Genomic DNA, 21,040 nt, shown 5'->3' with positions numbered 1-21,040 from the left:
GAATAAATAGTCAGGACAGGGTAGAGAAGAAAAAGCTCCCGAGGATCTCAATTCTTTTAATATCTGCAGAAACATCCCACAGGTTTTTAAGTTAGCTAAAGACCATGCCATAAAAGAAGGAAGTTTTTCTGCTTTCTTGCTGTCACAGTGCAAGATCCTCGTAATCAACAGGGACCTTATCGGGTGTTTCATCTCTGTTGTAGGCAGTGATAAGCTCTGCCTTGGACTTCCAGGGACCGGAGAAAAAGGGCGCATCTTGATACTCCAGATGTTGTTGGAGAGAGACTCCTGAACACACCAAGCAGCAGCTAAGACGAATGGAAAGAAATTCAGCCGCCGTTGCTGCGTCTCCGAAGTCTTGCACGGCTCCAGCCTGTCAGGCAGGCTTGGGAGGGATGCTGGGGAGTGTTTTGCCATCTTGTGGCAGGTCGCAGGTAAACCATCTCTATATGATCACGAACATTTTGCTACCCAGAAGCAACAAGCCAGAAAGGGTGATTTCCACAGCGGTGGCTGCAAAATGACACTTGAAAAGTTTCCAGCAGAGCAGCCCATAAACCTGCAATGACCAATAACTTGGCTGATATGCCCACACGCTGCTCCAAGTGCATGCCAGCGTTGGAACCTGAAATGAAGGATGAGAAGACGAGTCAAGAGGCCACAGCATGGGAGGTCAGAGGCTGTTTCTAACTCCTGCTCTTGGTGCTGTGCTACTGGAGGTGCCCAGCTAGTCAGGGAAAGAAGAGGTTAAACCACAGTCTGGTGACTGGTTGAACACCACAGCGAGGACAACAGCACACTGAAGCTGATCTCTTATGGCATGGACAGTGAGGGATGATCCAGCCACACAGCTTTGGCTCTGATAAAGTCAGTGAAGAGGCTGAGAGCTTGTCAGTACAGAAACCTTTGGAGGGGCACTGACAATTTTCATGTATTTGCAGGGTGATGCATCTAACATGGGAGATGCTAAACAAACTCAGGAACAGTCTGAGTCTCCTGCTGACCTTCTTTCTCAGGGGAGCTGCTGCTGCTGCGCTGGAGGGGGCATTGTCTCTGGTGCCAGAGTGTACCAGAAAGAGGGCTGGGGGTTGTCCCTGGACAGGGACTGTAGGTCTCACTGTCAACATCACGGGCACTGCTCAGGAGGACGTGAGACTGGAACCCCTCCATGCTCTTCCTCCCACAAAGCTACTGCTGGGGAAAACCCCTGCTGCTGACCAAGGGACCCCAGAGGATCTGACAGTACAGGAAGAAGGGCCAAACCTCCTCAAAGGAAGGTTTGGCCCCAGCTTCAATAGTTCTGTGAGTGGGATGAAGTGTTGCCAGTCTGTGTCGGCAGTGGGAGAGGACCCATGAGACTTCTGTTCTTCCCAGCTATTTAGAAAACCAGCATCTAAAAGAGATCCATTTTACTTCCAGAATTGCTTCCTTTCAGCTCATAAATGATAATCCCTTTGAACAGCCTGGAGCACCTTCCATCCTTCTGTTTCAGTGACACAGAGGGATACTGTCCAAGTGGGCCCCACTTGGCCTAAGAGCTGACACATGCACACAGCAGTCAGGAACTTGACAGAGTATAACCATTCTGGATGTAGATCCCTCCTATCGTGCCAGTAATGGGAGTGGGTAGGGGTCTCAATGCCAGAAAAGGGCAGAGATGACAGTGAGGGTCTCAGCTCCAGCCACTAGGGCAGGACTGGTATATGTACCCCAGGTACACCTACTGGGGGAACTGAGGGGAGTAAAGCAAGTGAATGCAGCATGCAAAGCAGGGCTGCAGGTCACAGCCCACAGGCCTGCTCCTGCCTGCTGTGGAGACAAGAGTGGTTGCATCTCCCCCAGGCACCAGGGAAAAGTACTGGGGCTGGGGATGTCACTCCTAAACTAAGGTGAGCTACATAGCTAGTAGGAGGCCCTGAGTCCGGGTAGGATGGGAGGCACAGGCCTGTGCTGTTACCTGGGGAGATCTGCGGGAGTGGGGCACCTGTTGAGAAGTGTGTCCGTGCATGTGAGTGTTTGCTCCTGAGCAGGAAGCTGGACCAGCTGGTGCGTGGGAATGAGTAAAAAGGCTCAGGATACGGGGCAGGGTTATGACACGAACAGAAGGGCTCTGCTGGTACTCTGGGGATCTGTGAGTTACGTGTGCTTTTGCAAACTTAAATCCGTACTGGCTGCAGAAAAGGGACATTGCTGGCCGTGCTCACATTCTACGTGAGTCCTACTAGTAATACATGTATGTGCTGTGGGAGGCTGCCTCGTCTGGGAGGTAGCCTGCAGAGCTCGCCCTGTCTGTGGTTTTTTGCACAGGTACAAATCGATAAGGTGAGGTCTTGTCCTAAGAACTGTTAATGGTTTATTTACCTCTTCTTTCCGAAATGCTATTTGTGCTTTATTTGCCAGGCAGACCACAGGGCTCCTCCAGCCTTCAATGAACTCCTCTGCACCCTCGGAGACAACACCAAGGTCCGGTGGCGTCCCACGGGCAGGAACCCGCTCTCCCGCTGTCCGCAGAGAAGGAAGGCACAAGTGAGCATCACCATGGCAGAGAGCGCCTGCGGGACAAAGCGGGACCATGGGCACTCCCCCCCGCTTTAATTCACCAGCGTCGCTACCTCCACCGAGCGGTGTTCTTAGCCCTTCTTCCCCCGGACACAGAGCACGGCATCCGCTCTCGGCCGCTGTCCCCGCCCGTCCCCGGCCCCGCCTCAGGCGGCTCAGGCAGCTCGGTCCCGCCTCCCCGACGCCTCCATCGCGGCCCCGCCCCGGACTGCGCTCGGCGGCGCCTCCACCCCCGGAACGCGTCAGTGCCGGCCGCGGATGTGACGGGGCCGCGGCGCGTCTGTGCCGGCAGGGCCCGGCGCTGCTCCGCGGCTCGGCAGGAGCCGTTCCCGTAGCAACGCCGCCCATGGCGGACCCGTCCCGGCGCCTGGCGGAGGCGCGCCGCCGCCGCCGCCCGCCGGGGGAGGAGCGGCGGGAGCCTCCTGGCGCCGGGCGCTGCCGGACGCGCCACAGGCTGAAAGCGACCGCGGCTCTGGCCCGCGCGGGGACCGAGGGCCTGGCGGCGGTGAGTGCGGGCCTGGGGCGGGCGGGGGCGCCGGGCCCTCTGGGGAGCCGGCCGGGGCGTCCCGGGGGGAGGGAACGGGCGGGGAGCGGTCCCGCAGCGGCCCGGGCGGCACCGCCAGGCCGTGACATCCCCGCGCGGGGCGCGATCCCCTTCGTGACGCCCCGTGGGCGCTCCCGGCGCAGCCGCCCCGGCCGTGTCCCTGCGCTGGAGCTCCCCGCGGGTCCGGGGGTGTCCCCATGGCCTGCACGGCGTGCCCGGTGCCCCGCAGGCGGGGAAGGCCTGCTCCCGGGCTCGCTGCTACATGCGGGCTGAGCAGTTTGGAAGCAGCGTGACGACTTATTTCCACTAAATTATAATGCCTTACGATAACACCAATGCCTAAAATAATTTTTGAGTGGATGTGTTTTTTTCTTTTACCCATGCTTGACATCTGTCGTGGTTTAGCCCCAGCCAGCAGCCAAGCCCCACGCAGCCACTCACTCACTCCCCCGATAGTGGGATGGGGGAGAGAATTGGAGAGGAAAAAGCCGGAAAACTTGTGGGTGGAGATAAATACAGTTTAACAGGGAAAACATAAGCTGTGCGCACAAGCAAAACAAAACAAGGAATTTGTTCACTTTATCCCATGGGCAGGCAGATGTTCAGCCACCTCCAGGAGAGCAGGGCCTTGTCATGCATGACAATGATTTGGGAAGGCAAATACCATCACTTCAAGCTTCCCTGCCCTTTCTCCTTCTTTTCTCCACTTTACATACCGAGCATGATGTCATGTGGTCTGAAATATCCCTTTGGTCAGTTTGGGTCACCTGTCCTGGCTGTGTCTCCTCTCAGTGTTCCATGCATCCCCAACTTCCTCGCCAGTGTGGTAGTACAAAAAGCAGAGAAAGTCTGTATAAGCACTGCTCAGCAGTAATAACACATTTCTATGTTATTAACCCCGTATTCAGCACAAATTCAGAACGCAGTTCTGCACTAGTCACTGTGAAGAACATTGACTACCGCAGCTAAAACCAACATGACAACAAGATGCAAGGGCAGTTTGTACCTGAGGATGGGTGTAGGAATGACACCTTGTTTCTGCTTCAGTCTTAAAAAACAAATACTTATTTTGGCAGGAACAGATCCCTGGAGGTTGTCTAATCCAACAAGCTGTGTGTGGTCCAGCATGAGTGCCCAACAAAAGAGGGGCAGAGCGTTCAGGAACAGGACAGGTCCAGCAGAACTTGGAAGGTGATAATATAGCTCGAGTGCAATTACTTGTTTTGACTGGTTTCTCTTAAAGTACAGAACTAAGTGTTCTCATATTTGTCATACATAAATGCTGGTCTTTTGGAGCTGTGTTTTGGAGGATACCATAAACTTATTGACTGCATCGAAGCAGTTGTCTAAGAGCGGGGAAGAAGACAGTCCTGCCTGTTACCTTCATATATTCCAGCATGATTCAAGTGTTCTTTAAAACTTGCAGCACTGAAGAGCTAGATCTCACTGTGAAGAGAAGACTGACAAAGTACTTAGGTCATGCTGCCTCTTTGTTCAGCATTTCCGTAGAGCTGCTGATGGGTTTTGCAACGTTAAAAGTGATTATTATGGGTTCCCACATCTGGACTGTAAGATTTTTACCTCTCTCTCGTATCAATCATCTTTTGTCTCTGTCTTTTCTAGAACATGACTTCAGCAGACAAAGAGTTTGCAGAAGACAGCAACTTTGCACCAAAAGCCAGCACCAGCAAGCTTCCAACAGATGCATCTCCTGATTCCAAATGCCCCATCTGCCTGGATAAATTTGACAATGTTGCGTATCTAGATCGCTGCTTGCATAGGTTCTGCTTCCGCTGTGTCCAGGAGTGGTCAAAAAACAAAGCAGAATGCCCCCTCTGCAAGCAACCGTTCTTTTCCATTTTCCATACGATTCGTGCTGAAGATGACTTTAAGGAGTATGTACTCAGCCCTTTAGAAAATAGCTCTTTTGCCAGCCCTGATGGCCGGAGATTTCGTTATCGTACTACCTTAACAAGGGAACGCCGCAATCGCAGTTCCCCTTCCCGAAGGATGCTGACCCCTCCAGATAACGGGATGTTGTTTGAAGGGTTGTCAAGTGAACCAGTGCGGCACAGACACCGAGAGATTCATCAGATGATGAGGAGGCTGGCCTCAAGGAGACAGGCTAGCGCAGAGGGCAGATCCCTGCGGCAGATTCAGGAGGAGGACATGATCAGCTTCCGCAGAGCCCTGTACCGTACCGGTGTGCGTATCCGCAGCATTCAGGATGGCGGCCGCTATCGAGACATCTCAGCAGAGTTTTTCCGCCGCAACCCCGCCTGCCTTCACCGTTTGGTTCCTTGGTTGAAGCGAGAACTGACAGTCCTGTTTGGTGCCCATGGATCTTTGATTAATATTGTACAGCACATAATCATGAGTAATGTGACTAGGTATGATCTGGAAAGTCAGGCCTTTGCTGATGATTTAAAGCCATTTTTGTTGAATCGGACAGAACACTTCCTGCATGAGTTCATCAGTTTTGCTCGTTGTCCTTTTAACTTAGAAGCATATGATCAACATGCCAATTATGATTGTCCTGCACCGTCGTATGAGGAAGGAAGCCATTCAGACTCATCAATTATTACAATATCTCCAGATGTGGCATATTCTCAGGGGCCAGATAACAATTTGTCTGTGCCTGGTCTTGGTCAGGCCCCCTGGGATGATGAAACTCCAGGGCCTTCCTATTCCATTTCAGAAGAGGTTCGTGCAACCATAGCTTCTCCTCTGGAGTCATCAGAAAGTTCTGATGAGGACTCTGTTACAGGGAGTCAAAGAACAAAACTGCAGACTCAGTTACAGGCTAATGCTGACTCAAATGACAGTGGCTCTTCCTCAGACAATTGTGTCATTGTTGGGTATGTAAAACCATTAGCTGAGAGGACACCAGAAGTGGTTGAGCTGTCCTCAGACTCTGAGGAGTCCATCAGGGAAGAGAAAAGGGAAGATGTCAAGAAGCAGCGGCCAGTCCAGTGTCACAACTGGAGTGACAGTGAACGAAGCAGGAGCTTCTCACCATGTTCTCCAGAGTATAAGGAAGATGCAGGTAGTTGTAGAAGCTGGTTGTCTCCTACAGTTGAGAAAACAGAGTCAAAAGAGGATGAGAAGAAAAAATGTAAGGGAAAAGATCTGCCTCCACGGGACTTGAGCTGGAGCCCCTCTCCAGGGAGTGACACAGTATGTTCCCCTTGGAATCACAGGAAGGGAAAGTCCAGGAGCCCACAGTCCTGTTCACGGAGCAGTCGAGGCAGTCATGGCCATCGGTCTAGGAGGGAGCGCCATAGCAAAAGCCAGCTTAAAAAGAGACGATCAAGAAGCAGAGATAGCAGCAAACACAGGAGCAAAAGAAGCAGCAGAAGGTCTAGGGCTCATGACAACAGAGCCTCTCTGAAAAGCCAGAGGGGCTCTCTGAGTGGTGAGAGCACTCCATCCAGAGAAGTAAGCAGATCACGATCACGTAGCAAAGGCTACAGTAAAAGGAGATCGAGAAGCAGAGACAGCGATCGCTATTATGTAAGAGACAGTTATCAAAGTAGACATCAGTGGGGTTCTGCTTTCTGTAGTCGAAAGGTTTTTGGGGATAGCTATGAATCCTCCAGCAGGAGGAGGACACGGTCTAATACTCTCTATTCAAGGCAATCTGCTAGTCCAGAATACAGGATAAGGTCATTTATTGAAAGGACAGACCTGCATAGCCAGAGGGGACTCCATGAGAGACACTATTACTGTTATGAAAGGTGCAGGTCGAGGAGTCGCTCAACAAACAGGTCCAGGACTCCTTCTGGAGGAACTGACAGGATGAAAAGCGAAAAACCTGGTGGAAAAAGGAAGTACAAAACTCGCCACCTGGAAAACGCATTCATGGAGAGCACAAGTTTGGACAGAGAAAATGACCCCAAGAAAACTTCCTCAAAATTCAGTGACTGCTGCAAAAATGAAGATAGCCTGTCAGACAATCGAGCAAGTAACGAGACAAAGCGTAAAAAAAAGAAGAAGAAGATAAGGAGTCCAAGTGTGGAGATAGTTTACGAGGGAAAAGCAATGGACACAACAAGACATCTGAAAAAGAAAAAGAAAAAGCATAAGAAGAAACACCGGAAACATCACATGAGTAACTCAGCACATTCTTCTCCAGTGGTGATCACAATTGATAGTGATAGTAGCAAGGAGCCAGAAAGTACTGAGTGGGACAGCGGTGTTACTTGGACAGGCACAACTCAGAGAAATGAGAGGGAAGATGAGTCTCCATCTTCTTTTTTGAGGACAGGAAGTGAAGAAACTGGAGGAGCAGACAAAAAGTACAGTATCTCTACCACAAGGGAAGACTTAGATGGTGATATTAGAAATGCTGATGTGAAACTTCAAGGAACAGCAGCTGATCAGAGTGTTATCGCAGCAGATACCCGCAGTAACACCTCTCACACAGAAACTGTAACCAGCTACGTTCAGGAAGCACCAGCAGCACCTTCCAGTCAACTATCTTCCCCCAGGATTTCCTTCCTAGAGTGTCCAGAGAGACAGCCATTGATACTGAGACTGCCAAAGAGACTTGTCAACAGATCCTCTTGGTTTGATTTCCCAGAAGAAAAAATGTAGCACACTTTCCACAGAACATTTCTTGAAATTGTGAATTTAACTACTATTTTTTCCCCTTAAGAACTAAAATATCTGGTAGGATTTCTGTCTGTTAAAAGATGTCTGGGAAATGTGTAAAATCTTTGAATGTGTATGCACTTTTAAGTCAAAGAAGATAGAATATTGCTAGTATGTAACTTGAAAAGTTTTTTTAGAAGACTGTTTAGAAATTGTAATTTCATAAAGCCATCCACAGAGTATTTCAAAATTTTGCTTAAACCAAATGACAGAAAAGGAGCCCAAACCAAAAGCCAGAAAATGCATTTTATGGGGATTGTTCTCCTTAGACAGGGGAAAAAAATGTTTAGTTCATAAGAAATGATTCAGTCTGAATTCCAGCATCATTTCAATCTCTTTGGTTTAAGCTGATCTCTGCTGAAAAGTAGTCAGTGATTTCTACAGAGATCCTCAGAGGACTTCCAGTAATTTTAAGGTAAGCTATGTCAAAATCTGAATAAAGCAATAAGACTTCTTTTTTTCTTAAACATATTTGATATGTGCTATGTGTTTTGCAAACAGAACATTTTTTTTTTGGTTTTGGGTGTCTTACGTGTACAGAGCATTGGATGTTTGTGCAGTCAGGAGTAGTCGAGGTTGGAAGAGACTTCTGGAGATCGTCTGGTCCCTTCCTTCACTGAAAACAGGAACTTTGATCAAATTGCTTGGGATTTTTTTCGGTTTTAAGTCTTCCCAAAACTGGACACCCCCTCTGTGCTACCCCTTCTGACATTTGAGTGTTCCCTTGGGAAACATTCTTTTTTTTCAGATTTATTTTTTTCCCCTTTTTGCAGTCTGTGCGTTCTGCCTCATGTCCTACTGCTGTACTGCTCTCAAGGAGTCTGTTTTTCCTCTTCTTTATGCCCTACCACTGCATACTTGAAGACATCTGTTCTGTCTGTAGCCTTGATAAGAGAGCAGCTGCTCTCAAACTGCGTGCAATAGCCAACACTTCCCCCACCTCAGCACACTGTAGATGTCCTGCTGCATTTATGTTCAAGGCACAAGGCTCCAGGCAGGGTCTTGTTCTTCAGCTTTGTCCCTTCTCTGTGTGCACATCAGTAGCTCTCAGGACTGGATGAGAAAGATGCCTTCTCTCTCTCCTGTATTACTGCTGTCATGAGTTTGGTGGGTTTGACCTTGGCTGGTTGCCTGCCATATACTCTCCAAGCTTCTCTGTCACTTTGCTTTCTCCACAACATGGGAGAGAAAATAAGATGGGAATGTTTATTTGGGATAAGGGCAAGGAGATTACTCTCACTGGCCAGATAGACTTGGGGACAATTAGTGTCTTCTATTTCCAATGGAAAATTGGGTAAGTTGATAAGAAACAAAGACAAAACTAAAACCAATTCCCCCTCCTTTCTTCTCAACTTCACTCTTTCATTCCATGCTCTTCTATCTCCTGCTCTCCAGCTATGCAGAAGGATGGGTAATGGAGGTTGTGGTCAGGCCATAACATTGTCCTACTGCTGATTGCTCTGTACACTGTTCCTCTGCTCTAACATGGACCCTTTCTACAGAGGTGTGGTACTTCAGGAACAGACTACTGCAGCTGCCAGAAAACCTGCTCCTGTGTGGGCTCCCAAGCACAGGCTGCAGCTCCTACCAGGTGATCTCCGTGGGCTGTAGCTTCCTTTGGGGCAAGTCCACCTGCTCCAGTGTGGGGCACCTCCACAGGGAGCAGGCCCGGTTCTGCTCCACTGTGGTCCTCCATGGGCTGAAGGGGACAGCCTCCCTCACCGTGGTCTTCATCAGCCCAGAGTGCCCAGGCTGTGGAGAAGGGCTGCTCCTGCCTGACCAGTCACACAGGTTGGCTGAGCCTGAGAGAGTCAGGAGTGATGGCAGTCACTCCCCTCCACTCTTGCTCCTCAGAGCATCCCTGGGCTGCAGGGGTCAGACTGGTCTCTGCCTTGGGATTAGAAGGTTTTGGGGAGCACAAATATATGAAGGAGATGGGTCACTGGGAGGCCCTAGGGCCACATGGTGGCAACCATAGTGGTGGTATCACCATTGTCTGTTCTGGAGGAAACGTGGGGGCTCCCTTTGTTCTGCTCAGCCCTAACAACCTCCCCAGCTTCTGGGTAGGGAAGGGGCTGGAGGGGCTGGGGTATCCTGGGCCCCAGTTGTGGCTCTCAGTGATTGTGGACGCATCTACGTTTAACGGGAAGCTTTGGTCCATTCCCAGAGCTAGAGTATCCTTGGCAGTAGCGAGTCTTCTCCTTTGGAGTGGGCAGGGCAGGCAGGCAGGTGAAGGTGTCACACTAGGGAGAGGTTAGATGTACAACACTGACAGTAATGATGTGGTTGGGAGCCTCTGGGTGAGGATGAGGGGATGGAAAACAAAGCAGATACTGTAGTGGGTGTCTTCCAGTTGCCCAACCAGGATGCCATTGCTGAAGACTTCACAGGCAGTGAGGAGAAATCTCTGGATTGGCAGCCCTTGTTCTTGTGGCAGATTTCAGCTTCTTAGAGACCAGCTGAAAATGCCACCCTCTGTGGTGTGCCGGTCTGAAAGACTTCTGAAGTTTGTGGGAGAGAGCTTCTTGTCGTGAGTACTCTGGGAGACAACTAGGAGAGATGCCTTCCTAGATTTGCTGATTAAGGAATGGAAAAGGCCTGGTTGGAGATGGCATGGTCATGGCTACAGTGCTTATGAAATGGTGCTGCTTAAAAATGTCAGTGCAATGAGAAAAGAGCAGAGTGATACATTGGGTTTTAAGAGAGCATATGTTAAGCCACCCAGGAGTCCCCTGAGAATCTGCTCTTGAGGGCTCAGGAGCTGCATGCTGCATAGGATCTGCTGCAAACACTGGAAAAGAGCAAGCCATCAAAAACATTATCAATACTTCAAGGAGACATTTACACTGTGGGGAAACTTCATCTGTTTGTTTTTCAGGACATACATTACTAGGAAATTGTTATTAAAATGTTAAGTGTTCTCTGTGTATAGGGCAGTGAACAGAACTGAGGAAAACGAGTCAGCCACAGGCAGCCATTGCTTTGCAGTGCTGCTTTGTGTAAACCAGCTCATCACTCCTGCTGCGCCAACCTGCAAAATGGGAGTAAGCAAGTCGACTCACAGTGTCAGCTGCTATTAAGCAATCTACTTCTACTGAAGAGAACTGTTGTGGTTTAACCCTAGCTTTGGCAACTAAGTACCATGCAGCTGCTCACTCACTTTCCCCTGCCCTGGCGGATTGGAAAGGAGAATCCAGTTTCAAAAAAAAGAAAGTGAACCTTGTTGGTTGAGTTAAAAACAGTTTAATAACTGAAACAAAGTAGAGAGAGAGAGAACCCAAGAGAAACAAGTGATGCACAGTAGAATTGCTCACCAGCTTCTGGCTGATGCCATACCCAGAAAGACCACCTTCTGGGTAACTCCCCCAGTTTATATACTAGGCTTAACATTCTATTGTGTGGGATATCCCTTTGGTCCATTTGGGTCAGGTGCCCCAGATATGCTCCTGTCCATCTTTTTTTGCACTTACTAGCAGAATATTAGACACTGAACAGGCCTTGACTCGGGGTAAGCACTGCACAGCAACAACCAAAACATCAGTGTGTCATCAACATTATTATCATACTGGATCCAAAACACAGCACTGTACTGCTACTAAGAAGAAAATTGCCTATATCCCAGCCAAAACCAATACAAGGACTGAGATGCATTAATCAGTTCTGGGTAGGAATGAGACACATCAAACCTCTTCCAGAGTTCACCTGGCATAATTTTGTAGGCTTAGACCAAAAGACTTCTGTCAGCAATGGGGCTGGATTTAATGACCCACACAACCTTGTCTGGGGCTGTTTGACTTTCTGGGGATATTCTGCCTAGTTTCCAGGTGCCTTTTGAGAGGGTGTCTTGTCTGCCAGCCCTGGGATACCTTGAAATTTCAGGAGAGAGATGAAAGCAGATAAACCCACCAGGGTTATCTCCTGCTCTACATGCATGTACAGCACATGGAACTTGGACCTTGTTTAAAGTTTATTCTCTAAGGTGCAGATAATAACTCAGGGTGCACTGCACAGAGCTCTCCACCTTTAGCATTTGCTTGCTGTGCTTCAAATGAGTTCTTAAAGTTCATCTCATAGTGAAATTCTGTGAGGAAGAAGCATGTTCCTGCCTCTAAACTGGACTGGAATCCAAAGGCTTGCAGAGGGTAATCCAGAGGCTTGCTGAGGCATCAGAAAATGCTGCTTCTGATGATGTTTATATCTATTGAACATTTTATTAGTAGATAGATCAGTCATCATCAGTGTCAGAGATGCTTGGTGCCTCAGTTTTCAGACATTTCAAGTGTCACTTCCCAGCAGGCTAAGACTACAATTCAGTAGGTTTCACAACCTTTGCTATGGCATGACAGAAGACCTGGAAATGACCCAAGCCTAGCTAGGTAACCTGCTCATCTAAGTATGTTTTCAGTGGCCTGTAAAAGGGCAACTAAATTAACTGAAGGAAACCTTCTTGATTAGCAAGGGCTGTTGGAAAATACAGGAAAGACACCCTTTATGGGATGCTCTGGAATGCTTAGTTCTAAAGAATTTTTTGCACAAGATGTAAAGTTACCCAGTGCATATCTAAGTTACTCTTCAGTCCTGATGAATAACGTGAACCCGTGTGTGTGTGTGGCAATATTACCATTTCTCTTTGGAAGACCTGTAGCCCTTAAGAGGTCAGGCATCGCATGTGTTACACACAGAACAAGCCACAACTAAGTGGCAAGCTGCATCTCAAGGCATTGAGATGAAAATGAAGCGCATAGGAGCAAAGAGGTACAGAGCTGTGCGGGGCTTTGTGCCTTGAAGTCATAGTAATTTCTTCTCCATTAGCTGAAGAGGAAAAAATAGTTGTATGTGTGTGTATTTCTGTATACACCTCCATGCATTATATGTTTCTGGGGAGAGGGAGAAAGAGAAAGGGAGAGAGAAGGACTAAGCAGATACCTGTTGACTGTGGAAGAAGAGAGCAGAAAAGCAAAGGCAAATATTGTGCACCTCCTGCATGCACTTCTGTTTCTTTTTTATTGGATGTATGAGACATGAAAGAAAGGAAAAAAAACCCAAACAACAAACCACTGAATGGGCTGGTGCCATGCAAGATTTATGAACTGCTAAATTAAGAAAAGTCATTTTACTGTTGCTGGTGTATTGCAGGCTCTTGTGCATGAGTCAATAAGACGAAAACAAGTCATTTCCTCTCTGAAAGCATGTACAAGTAACATAAAATATGTTCCATTTATCTTTTCAACCACTGAATTTACTTTGGATAAACAAAGCGTGTATCAAATGATATGCCCCAGAAAGGTAATCAGCCTTATAAAATGCTTCACAGCTCTGCATTTCTCATTATTGTATTGCAGATAGTTTTCTGAATGGAAAAACTGTTCAAGCAAAATGTTAAACAGCATTCATTTGTCATTTTCCTGCACAGACTGGGCAGCAGCCTGCTGGATCTCAAAATGTGTGGTCATTATGAAGCTTGTATTGAACTGCTAATCTTTTTTTTTGCTCCTTTTTCTCAGGTGGTGTTGCTTTGTGATGGGTAATTTCCAGCACTCCTGCTTCAATTGGCACAGGTGAAAACTCAGCAGGAATCACACAGATAATGAAATACAGTGGATCATCATAAGCTAGTGATCAAGCTGTCTTCAGGTACTGTACAGGCAACCTCTACTGCTTTACCTGTAACCATAGATGTTTTTTCACGGGGACCAGCTGTGCTCCAGATCACACAATCAGGATCAATACAGAAGAAAGCAGTAATTGTAGGCTGAGGCATTAACGAGTGGAAACAGATTTCATCAATCCTATTGTATTGGGTTTTTTTTTCAAGAACAAAAAAGGAAATCTCTATAGGTCAGTTTTCATGGCAAGTTGATGCAGAAATAACTCAGTAAGGCTCTTTGACTTTTGCTTCGAAGTGGGTCATAGTCAAACAATTAGATTAAATTGTCCCTTCCAGGCTTTAAAAAAAAAAAAAGGTGAAAAATAGAGCTATGAAGATAAAGAGTTCACCAACAAAGCAAAACCTCATGTTGTTTAATGTCACAGTCTTTTGTGCAGGCATCTGAATTTCAGACTACGAGGAATTTATTACATAGTCATGGTTACACACTAGGTGCCATTGCCCACTTTAAAACTAATGCAACAATTCCAGCACTCTGAAGTATGATTAAAGACCAGTAATCTTCTTTTTCATTCCATATTTTCTAATGTTTTAATGTGAGCTTGGTTATTTACTGTCAGATTTACAGGGCTGTCTTTATGATGTTTTCTGGTTGGCTAAGCTAGCTTGGACTGATTATCCCAGGAATATGAATAGTCCTTGTTTTAACATGCCAAACTCTATGCTATTGTCAGAAATTAATTGCACTGTTGCTCTCTTTTTGCACAGGCTTATTGATTGCTACAGAGCAGTGGTGGAAAACAATACTGATGTACAATTCGTAGAAAAACAGCCGGCACCACAACGAAGATTACCAAAGAACAAACCGATGTCACAAAATACCCTTATCATGTCCTATAGTGAAACAGGTGAATAATGATGCCATCTCCTACACAGCACTGAGCAGACATGTTGAAAATAGTAGCAGCATAATATCCATGTTGTAACCACCGCTACCAGAGAGGTGGTTTCTTATAAAAATGCCTCATTGTCACCAATTAGATTATTGTTATCAGTGCCACTTCCATATATATTTCCTCCAGCAATATTAGTGTAACTGAAAAAATGAAATTTAGCCTTTGACCATGTAGAACTACTCTGTAATAGCAAATCAGTTGTTCTGATTAATTATGCTGAACCAGAGCCCTGCCATCTTTAGCATACTTTCTGGGCATGCTTTCTCCTCACCTCATGTCGTCAGGCTGCTGGATTTCTAGATTCAAAGAACTTATGTATTGTGTGGAGGGAATTTGGGTGAAGTGTGAGCATATAGGAGAGTGTAGAAGTAGTGTTGAAGAATACATTTGGTGCAGATGGCTCGATGTGCAACCTGCTGGTTGAGCTCTTGGGGGCAGGAGCCCCAGCTCAAACCTCAAGCAAGAGGCCTTGAACTGCCGACCCTTGGCATAACAAAGGGCTCAGAGATGCAGCAGGAACCAAGGACCCCTAGACTTTCCTGTCCTTAGACTGTGAGGGTATAAAAGCCCAGGGTTTCCTTTGTTTGGAGTCCCTTCTCAGAGGCACCAGCTCAAGGTGTTATTTTGTTACTTATTATTGCACCATGATTAAATTACTTTAAGGATCCAGTCGCCTGTGACTCTGCTATGGGAAACCTGGGATCGAGCTGTTAAGGAAACCTGATCTGGCTGTGTGAGTGCAGGGGGTGTAAGTGGGAGGGGGCCTGGGTTCCAGCTCAAGGTGTGAGAGTGACTAGCTGAGTGGCTCCAGGATGGTCGGACAGAGAAGTTTCCTTAACAGTAGGAAGGAACATATCTTTCCTTATGCACAGCATGGAACAATGAGATGAATCTGTGTACCTTTCCTTCCTAAAAATGATGTCTTAGGGAGCTAAAAGTTTTATAAACTTAAGTGGATTTAGGATGACCGATGGCTTCGTATTTAACTGACTGCCTTGGCCTATTTCCCCTATTGAGTATTTGTCACTTGAATATTGTGCTATTTAGTGTGATTCTAGATGGATGTCTAGGTTTTTATCTGAGTGGTGTCTAGGTTTTTATCTGAGTGGAAGTTATATATGTGTCATGGAAGATATGGGCTTCTTCGTTAGAAGAATTGACTTATTATGGTTTCAGACTTTAAGCCATCTTTTGGCATCCCATAGTCTGAGATAAAGAATAGAGACCAGCAGCAAAGCTCCACTTCTTGCCAGGAGATCACCAGCTCTTCTGCAAGTTCTATGTACACAGAGTGCTTAAATGGTGATCTTAAGACCACAAAATAGCAGTTCATAGTCTAATCTCTGGTGGTTTCCAGAAATGGTCACTCAGTCTCCTCAAATGCTAAAATAGAATTGGTTAGCTGAGAGTAAAGTAAGATTGAGGAAAGTTTATGGTATCTCGGGCATCTGCAGCACAAGAGCATCCCAAACCAGCATTGTGAAATGCAAATAGCTGAATAACTGTTGTAAGATACATCACTCTGCCTAGGCGGCTTGGTTTTAGTGGTATTTTGCAGATAAAACCCACCTGCAGTTATGTAGATGCATTTGTTTACACTTAATGAAGGTGTTCCTCAAGGGACAGTGGAGGCCTTGCATGGAACATCTTCTTCTCTGTTGAAACATCATAAAGAAGCTCATTAATAGTAAATTTTATCAATGATTAGCAGCATCTCTACAAATGCCTAAGAGCTACAGAGCTGACATTTTCCCTCTGCTCTCTCTTCTCCTATTGATTAATCCTTTTCTCCTTTTAACACCTTTTCCATTTTTTTTTCTGCATGTACCCTAAACTTCTCCAGTATTTGATAGATAAGGCAGTATGGGCAGAGCATGAATTGTGTGAAGGTAATATCAGAGCCCTGAGGGCATTGCATTCCAGGCCTCTCCCCTGTGTCTCCTCTATCCTCATACAGTGCAGCCATGTAGTCTGGGGTTGTGCTGCTGTGAGCAGAGGTACGAGGGGCTGTGCTAGGAGCGCCCCCAGCACCTGGGAGCTGTGCATCAGCTCAGCCCCCCTAGTTTGACCTTGTGCCCAAGCTCCTGGCTCCTCTACCAAGCAACCAGCTCTTGCCAATTGCCAGCATTTCGTGGAGATGCAAACTGGTTCAGCTTCCACTTACCTGAGCTTTGTGCTGCTTGCCCTGAGTCTGGCTGTGTGCAGCTCCACCTCCAGCTCCTGAAGTACTGTATTGCCAGTGCTGCTTAACATTGGTCCAACAGGAGAAGCTGGAATATTGTCATAAGAAGGTTTTGTGTCAGCCCTGCCATGCTATCAGGTTGTCATTCTGTGCAGCTCTTGACTAAAATGGCCAGGGAAGCAAATGTCTCCACAGTGGTGGATCCTTGAAAGGCCTTTCTCTTTGAATTGTGTGGAATTTCATAGCATTTTGGTAAATAATTTTCTTCTCTTTTAGTATCTTGTGTGATGTTTGCACAGCACAAGATAAAAATGCCTCCTCTGTCCGTACACCTCCTCCTGCTGGATGGACACAGACACAAGTGCTTGATTACCTTTATATGTAGTTTTTATCTCCGTCTCCTTCTCTTAAGCCTTCTCATGTTTCCTAGTTCCAGTACAGCCTCTGCATGATTAACTGATCCATCTTCATCAGGTTTCCTTCTGATTAAAATATTGTCACAATGTATAAATACAGTGCTTACTGGACAATAGCAATTTTAAGAGGTATTACGTATTGCACACCCTGGATTTATAATAGTTACTTTTTATTACCATATTAATATCTTTGGCTGCTTTTCTTTCAGGAAAGCAAGAAACAGATCTGAGAATTTTATCTCCAGTACGCTTTTGATCTTCTTGCTTCCAGTCTGTGGTTATTATTCGTGCAGTCTACGTATGTAACTGGTGAATTCTGGGATATTGTAGATGGCTTTCAAAAACACTCTGTACACCTTTGAGTGTACTGGTGTGCACATTTCCAAGCCTTTCTAGGAGTATTTCGATTTTTGACTCAGGTCTTCATGATCATAGACTAGTCTTGGTCTTTTGATTTTGCTGAAGTCATGAGCAGAGCCTGCCAGCAGCTGGCAATTCTGTTTCCCAATAACAAGGTTCTAAGTTTGTGTTTTCCACATATTTGAGTGAAATGGCGATTTTTTGCAAGGCCTTGCAAGGCTTTCATCTGTCTGAACTCTTCAGCTGTACAGAGATGGAGAAAGTACCTCTCCTTTTGCCAAAGGGGTACGTATCTAAAACTAAAATTGTTTTTTTCCTGGTCTGTCTAAGCATCCATGGGAAGTGCCTGGACAATGCTCTCAGACACATACTGTGATTTCTTGGGTTGTCTTGTGCAGGGCCAGGAACTGTACTCAGTGATACTTGTAGGTGCCTTCCAACTCAGGATATTTTATAATTCTATGCCTTCCAAATCCAGATCTCACAGCACAAGAAAGGAGAAAGGTGGTCTGATTTCTTAGCCAAGCCATGACAGCCTGCATTCAGGAGAAGAGGCTGGGAGACTGATTTTTAACAGAGTCTCAGTGGCACCATCTCCAGTCCAGCTCTGGCTCAATTTACCGATCAGCGTGGACTGAGTCAGGAAGAAACTCTCATCCCAGATTTCTTGCATGCAAGCTATTAAGTTCATGTCTTCCCTAAGGTTTTCCATTATAGGAAATTAAGGTTTTCCGTGGGATTATAAAGCTATGGCTTTGCCTCCTCCCTCAAGACTGCATCTCTGCTTACATCGCAGCTTTTATGAAACTTGAATTACTTTGCAAATAGTCTTTCTAGTTCTGATCACTCTTAAAAATGTAAACAAGCAAGAGTGTCATCTGCTGAAGCAAAAGTCAATCAGCCAGCCTTTGCTTCTCAGCTTTTGCTACCCAGTCTGTTATGCCTGTCACAATAAATGGCACAAGTTTAGGATGTTGTTTTGTTTAGCTTTTGTATGAAATACTTTTGAGCACATTTTAGTAGAGGGGTATAATTAAAGTAAAGCAAATGAATTCTGAAAGAGGGTAATAAGTTACAGGTAGTTTAAAATTGTTAGAATAGTATTTTCTCCTTAGATTTTTGTTACTTGGAAGGACTGTAAATTGTCACAGGTGGTTCCAGTTGGGAATACTGAGGAAATAAATATTGATTAAAAACTTAGTGCTTGAAAGCCAGCAAACTAAGAATGTGAAGATTGCACTTACTTACTCAAATTATTAAATTGATAATTACTACTCTTATACAAGTTAAGATAGTACAATCTACCAAATACTCACCCCATTAGAGGAAGAAAATCTGTTGTCTGTTCCAAGAAATAAAAATGCTTAACCATATTTAAAAATTAGTATATTTTCCATTAAGTGTTGCTCTTCTGTCTGATTTCCACAGAAGTCTGTCATTTTTCTTTCCCTTCTTTTTTACATCCTGAGGTAGTCTTGGAGCAGAGATGTAATTTTGATTTGAGTTCTCACTACTCTTACAGTGATGTGTCTATGGCCCTTTATAAGGTCTGTCACCATCTATATGACCCTCTGTGTCACCTGACTCTACTGCCATCCCTTTTGTGTTTTGACATCACTCAGCACTGTCAGAATCAAACCCTTATAAAACCATACTGTTCAAATCCACCTTCATCTCCCAAACCATCACCATCAGCAGCACAGGTCACTTGTCATTCAGATCTATGACCTTGGTCAGCCTTGATCCCTCCTCATCTTGAACCATAGCTACCTCTTCTTCCAGACTTTCAGAGGGACTAAGCTTCCCTCACCATATGCAGAGAACTTCCCATCCATGTCCTTGAGTTTCTCTGTGTTGCCTTTCTTATACAAAGACATAGATACCCACAGAGCTCTGTGGCTGTGCATTGTGTCCAAGCAGTGTTCAGAGCTCAGGGAAGCTTCTGCTGCTAAATTGTTACCTCCCATGAAATCTCCTGTTTCCTTCTTCCCTACTAGTTTTCTCTATTAGTCTTTTCCCCACCCCATCCTTTCTTCCTACAACCAACACTACCAAATATATAGACATGACAAGGCAGAATATCAATCTAAACATTCAGATTATAATTATAAGCAAGCCTTATAATTATATATATTATATATTATATATATTATAAAATTATAAGCAGGCCTTAGAAATAGATTCCCATCTATTTTTGTTCCATCCAAACAAAAAAGGTGAAAAAAGTACCTGTAAGTTTTTAAAGTTTAGACAGTTGGCAGAAAGTAGTCTATTGTGAAAAGGTTTCAGTGGAAGAACCTTACATCTCTAATTTTTTTCTAAACAAATACTGTTTTTATTTTCCAAATGTATTACCGTTACAAAGGAAAATAAATCATAGTTCTCAGGTGTCAGCCTTGTGCATTATTTGGTATCTTAGGTGCATATAATGCTGTTCTAATGCATGAATACACATGCCTTTGTGCATCTGTGTGTGTGACAGGTGTGGGGGAAGGCTCTGTTATGACTCTTTCAATGAAAGAAGGGAAGGCAGGTTGTCACTGGAAAAAATATAGCCTTTCAGCTAACAGTAAATTCATAGATCTCCGTGGATGTCAACTGAGAACCTGGCCCAGTGGGCTTGTTATCTCCAGATAAATTTACCTGATATCAGCCTGCTCTATACAACTGAGAATAAAACTAAGCGGTCCCCAAAAGCAAAAGGTCTGTGATGGGCTGGCAACAGTTAAAAGCCTGTGATTAGATGGATGTGAACTTCAGCCTGGTGTACTGTGATTTGACTTGTGAAATGTGCAGCATCAGTTATGTGAGAGTTGCTTAGGGAGAAAATAACATCTGCTGTAGGATTGGATGGCAAAACCTTTTTGTAGTTATAAGCAAGCAGCAATTACTTTGTTGGAGGGTAAACAAGACAAACAGTCTGTGAATTAACAACTGCAACATCATTTCTTATTTCATGACTGCAGATGTACAGCAGGGCCTAAAATACATCTACCTCTTGCTTTTAAAGCAGTTCAAGTTGGAGCTGAACCAGAAGAGACTCTTCTGGGTTCCAGAGCTAATGTTGCTACTTTTATCTCTGCAGAGCTCAGACGGGAGGTTCCCCCATTGCTGCTTTGCAGCTTGCCTCCTCCTCTCTCAAACCTCATGGTCAATCCCTCTACTGACTCCAGCAACTTCTATGCAGTTTATTTTTAGAAAAATTCAGTTTCCACCGAGTTTGTCTTTTTCAAACCACGCCCCACTGGGAAACATTTTCTATGACTTTGGTACCCAGTGGTCATGAACTGCTGTTGTGCCATTTTCCTCATCTGTCTGCAGTGCATGTGGCCTGAACGAGGACCACAGGATTCCCTGCAAGTCCTTGCACAGCACCTGAGCACCACTGACAGCAGGTTCAAGCACTAGTCTTGAGAAACACTTAAAGCTGCCCTCTTCACTTGGCTACTTAGGATGGCAGCACCTGTTAGTCTGTGATCTATTTCAGCCCACTGAAAGTCTCTTTGGTGTATTTCTTTATGCTTCATATTTGTTGAGGATCAGCTTGAACCATTTTGCTTTGACTGCACAGATAAATGTTATGGTATGAGTCATCTGGCACTTTAACACCTTTTATTAATACTGCTATGTAAGTTTAAAACCCCTTATCTGCTGCCAGTAGATCTCTTCTGTCTTCTGCTTCTTTTGCTTTATTTTCCTTTACACTTTCTCCAATTCCCACCTTCTGCTTTATATCCTTTACCAGCAACTGTCCTTTTCTTG

General features: G+C 45.6%; 1 protein-coding gene across 2 annotated transcripts; it reads left to right on the top strand.

Moving 5' to 3' along the window:
- Window positions 1-2,841: 2,841 nt before the first annotated feature.
- Window positions 2,842-8,227, top strand: TOPORS (TOP1 binding arginine/serine rich protein, E3 ubiquitin ligase). 2 transcript variants are annotated; one of them, XM_050329365.1, is made up of 2 exons: window positions 2,842-3,064; window positions 4,727-8,227. In XM_050329365.1, the coding sequence occupies exons 1-2, from the start codon at window positions 2,906-2,908 to the stop codon at window positions 7,697-7,699; spliced, it is 3,132 nt and encodes a 1,043-aa protein (XP_050185322.1). In that variant the 5' UTR covers window positions 2,842-2,905; the 3' UTR covers window positions 7,700-8,227. The 2 variants fall into 2 exon arrangements, with proteins under 2 accessions (XP_050185322.1, XP_050185323.1); XM_050329366.1 differs by lacking the exon at window positions 2,842-3,064 and adding an exon at window positions 4,143-4,294 and having other exon boundaries at window positions 4,727-8,029.
- Window positions 8,228-21,040: the final 12,813 nt, after the last annotated feature.

Source organism: Myiozetetes cayanensis, unplaced genomic scaffold, assembly GCF_022539395.1.
Source record: "Myiozetetes cayanensis isolate MyiCay16 unplaced genomic scaffold, myiCay2020 scf4, whole genome shotgun sequence".
Classification (NCBI taxonomy): Eukaryota; Metazoa; Chordata; class Aves; order Passeriformes; family Tyrannidae; genus Myiozetetes; species Myiozetetes cayanensis.
The sequence above is the reverse complement of the archived record's forward strand: the minus strand, read 5'-3'. Positions and strand labels throughout refer to the sequence as shown.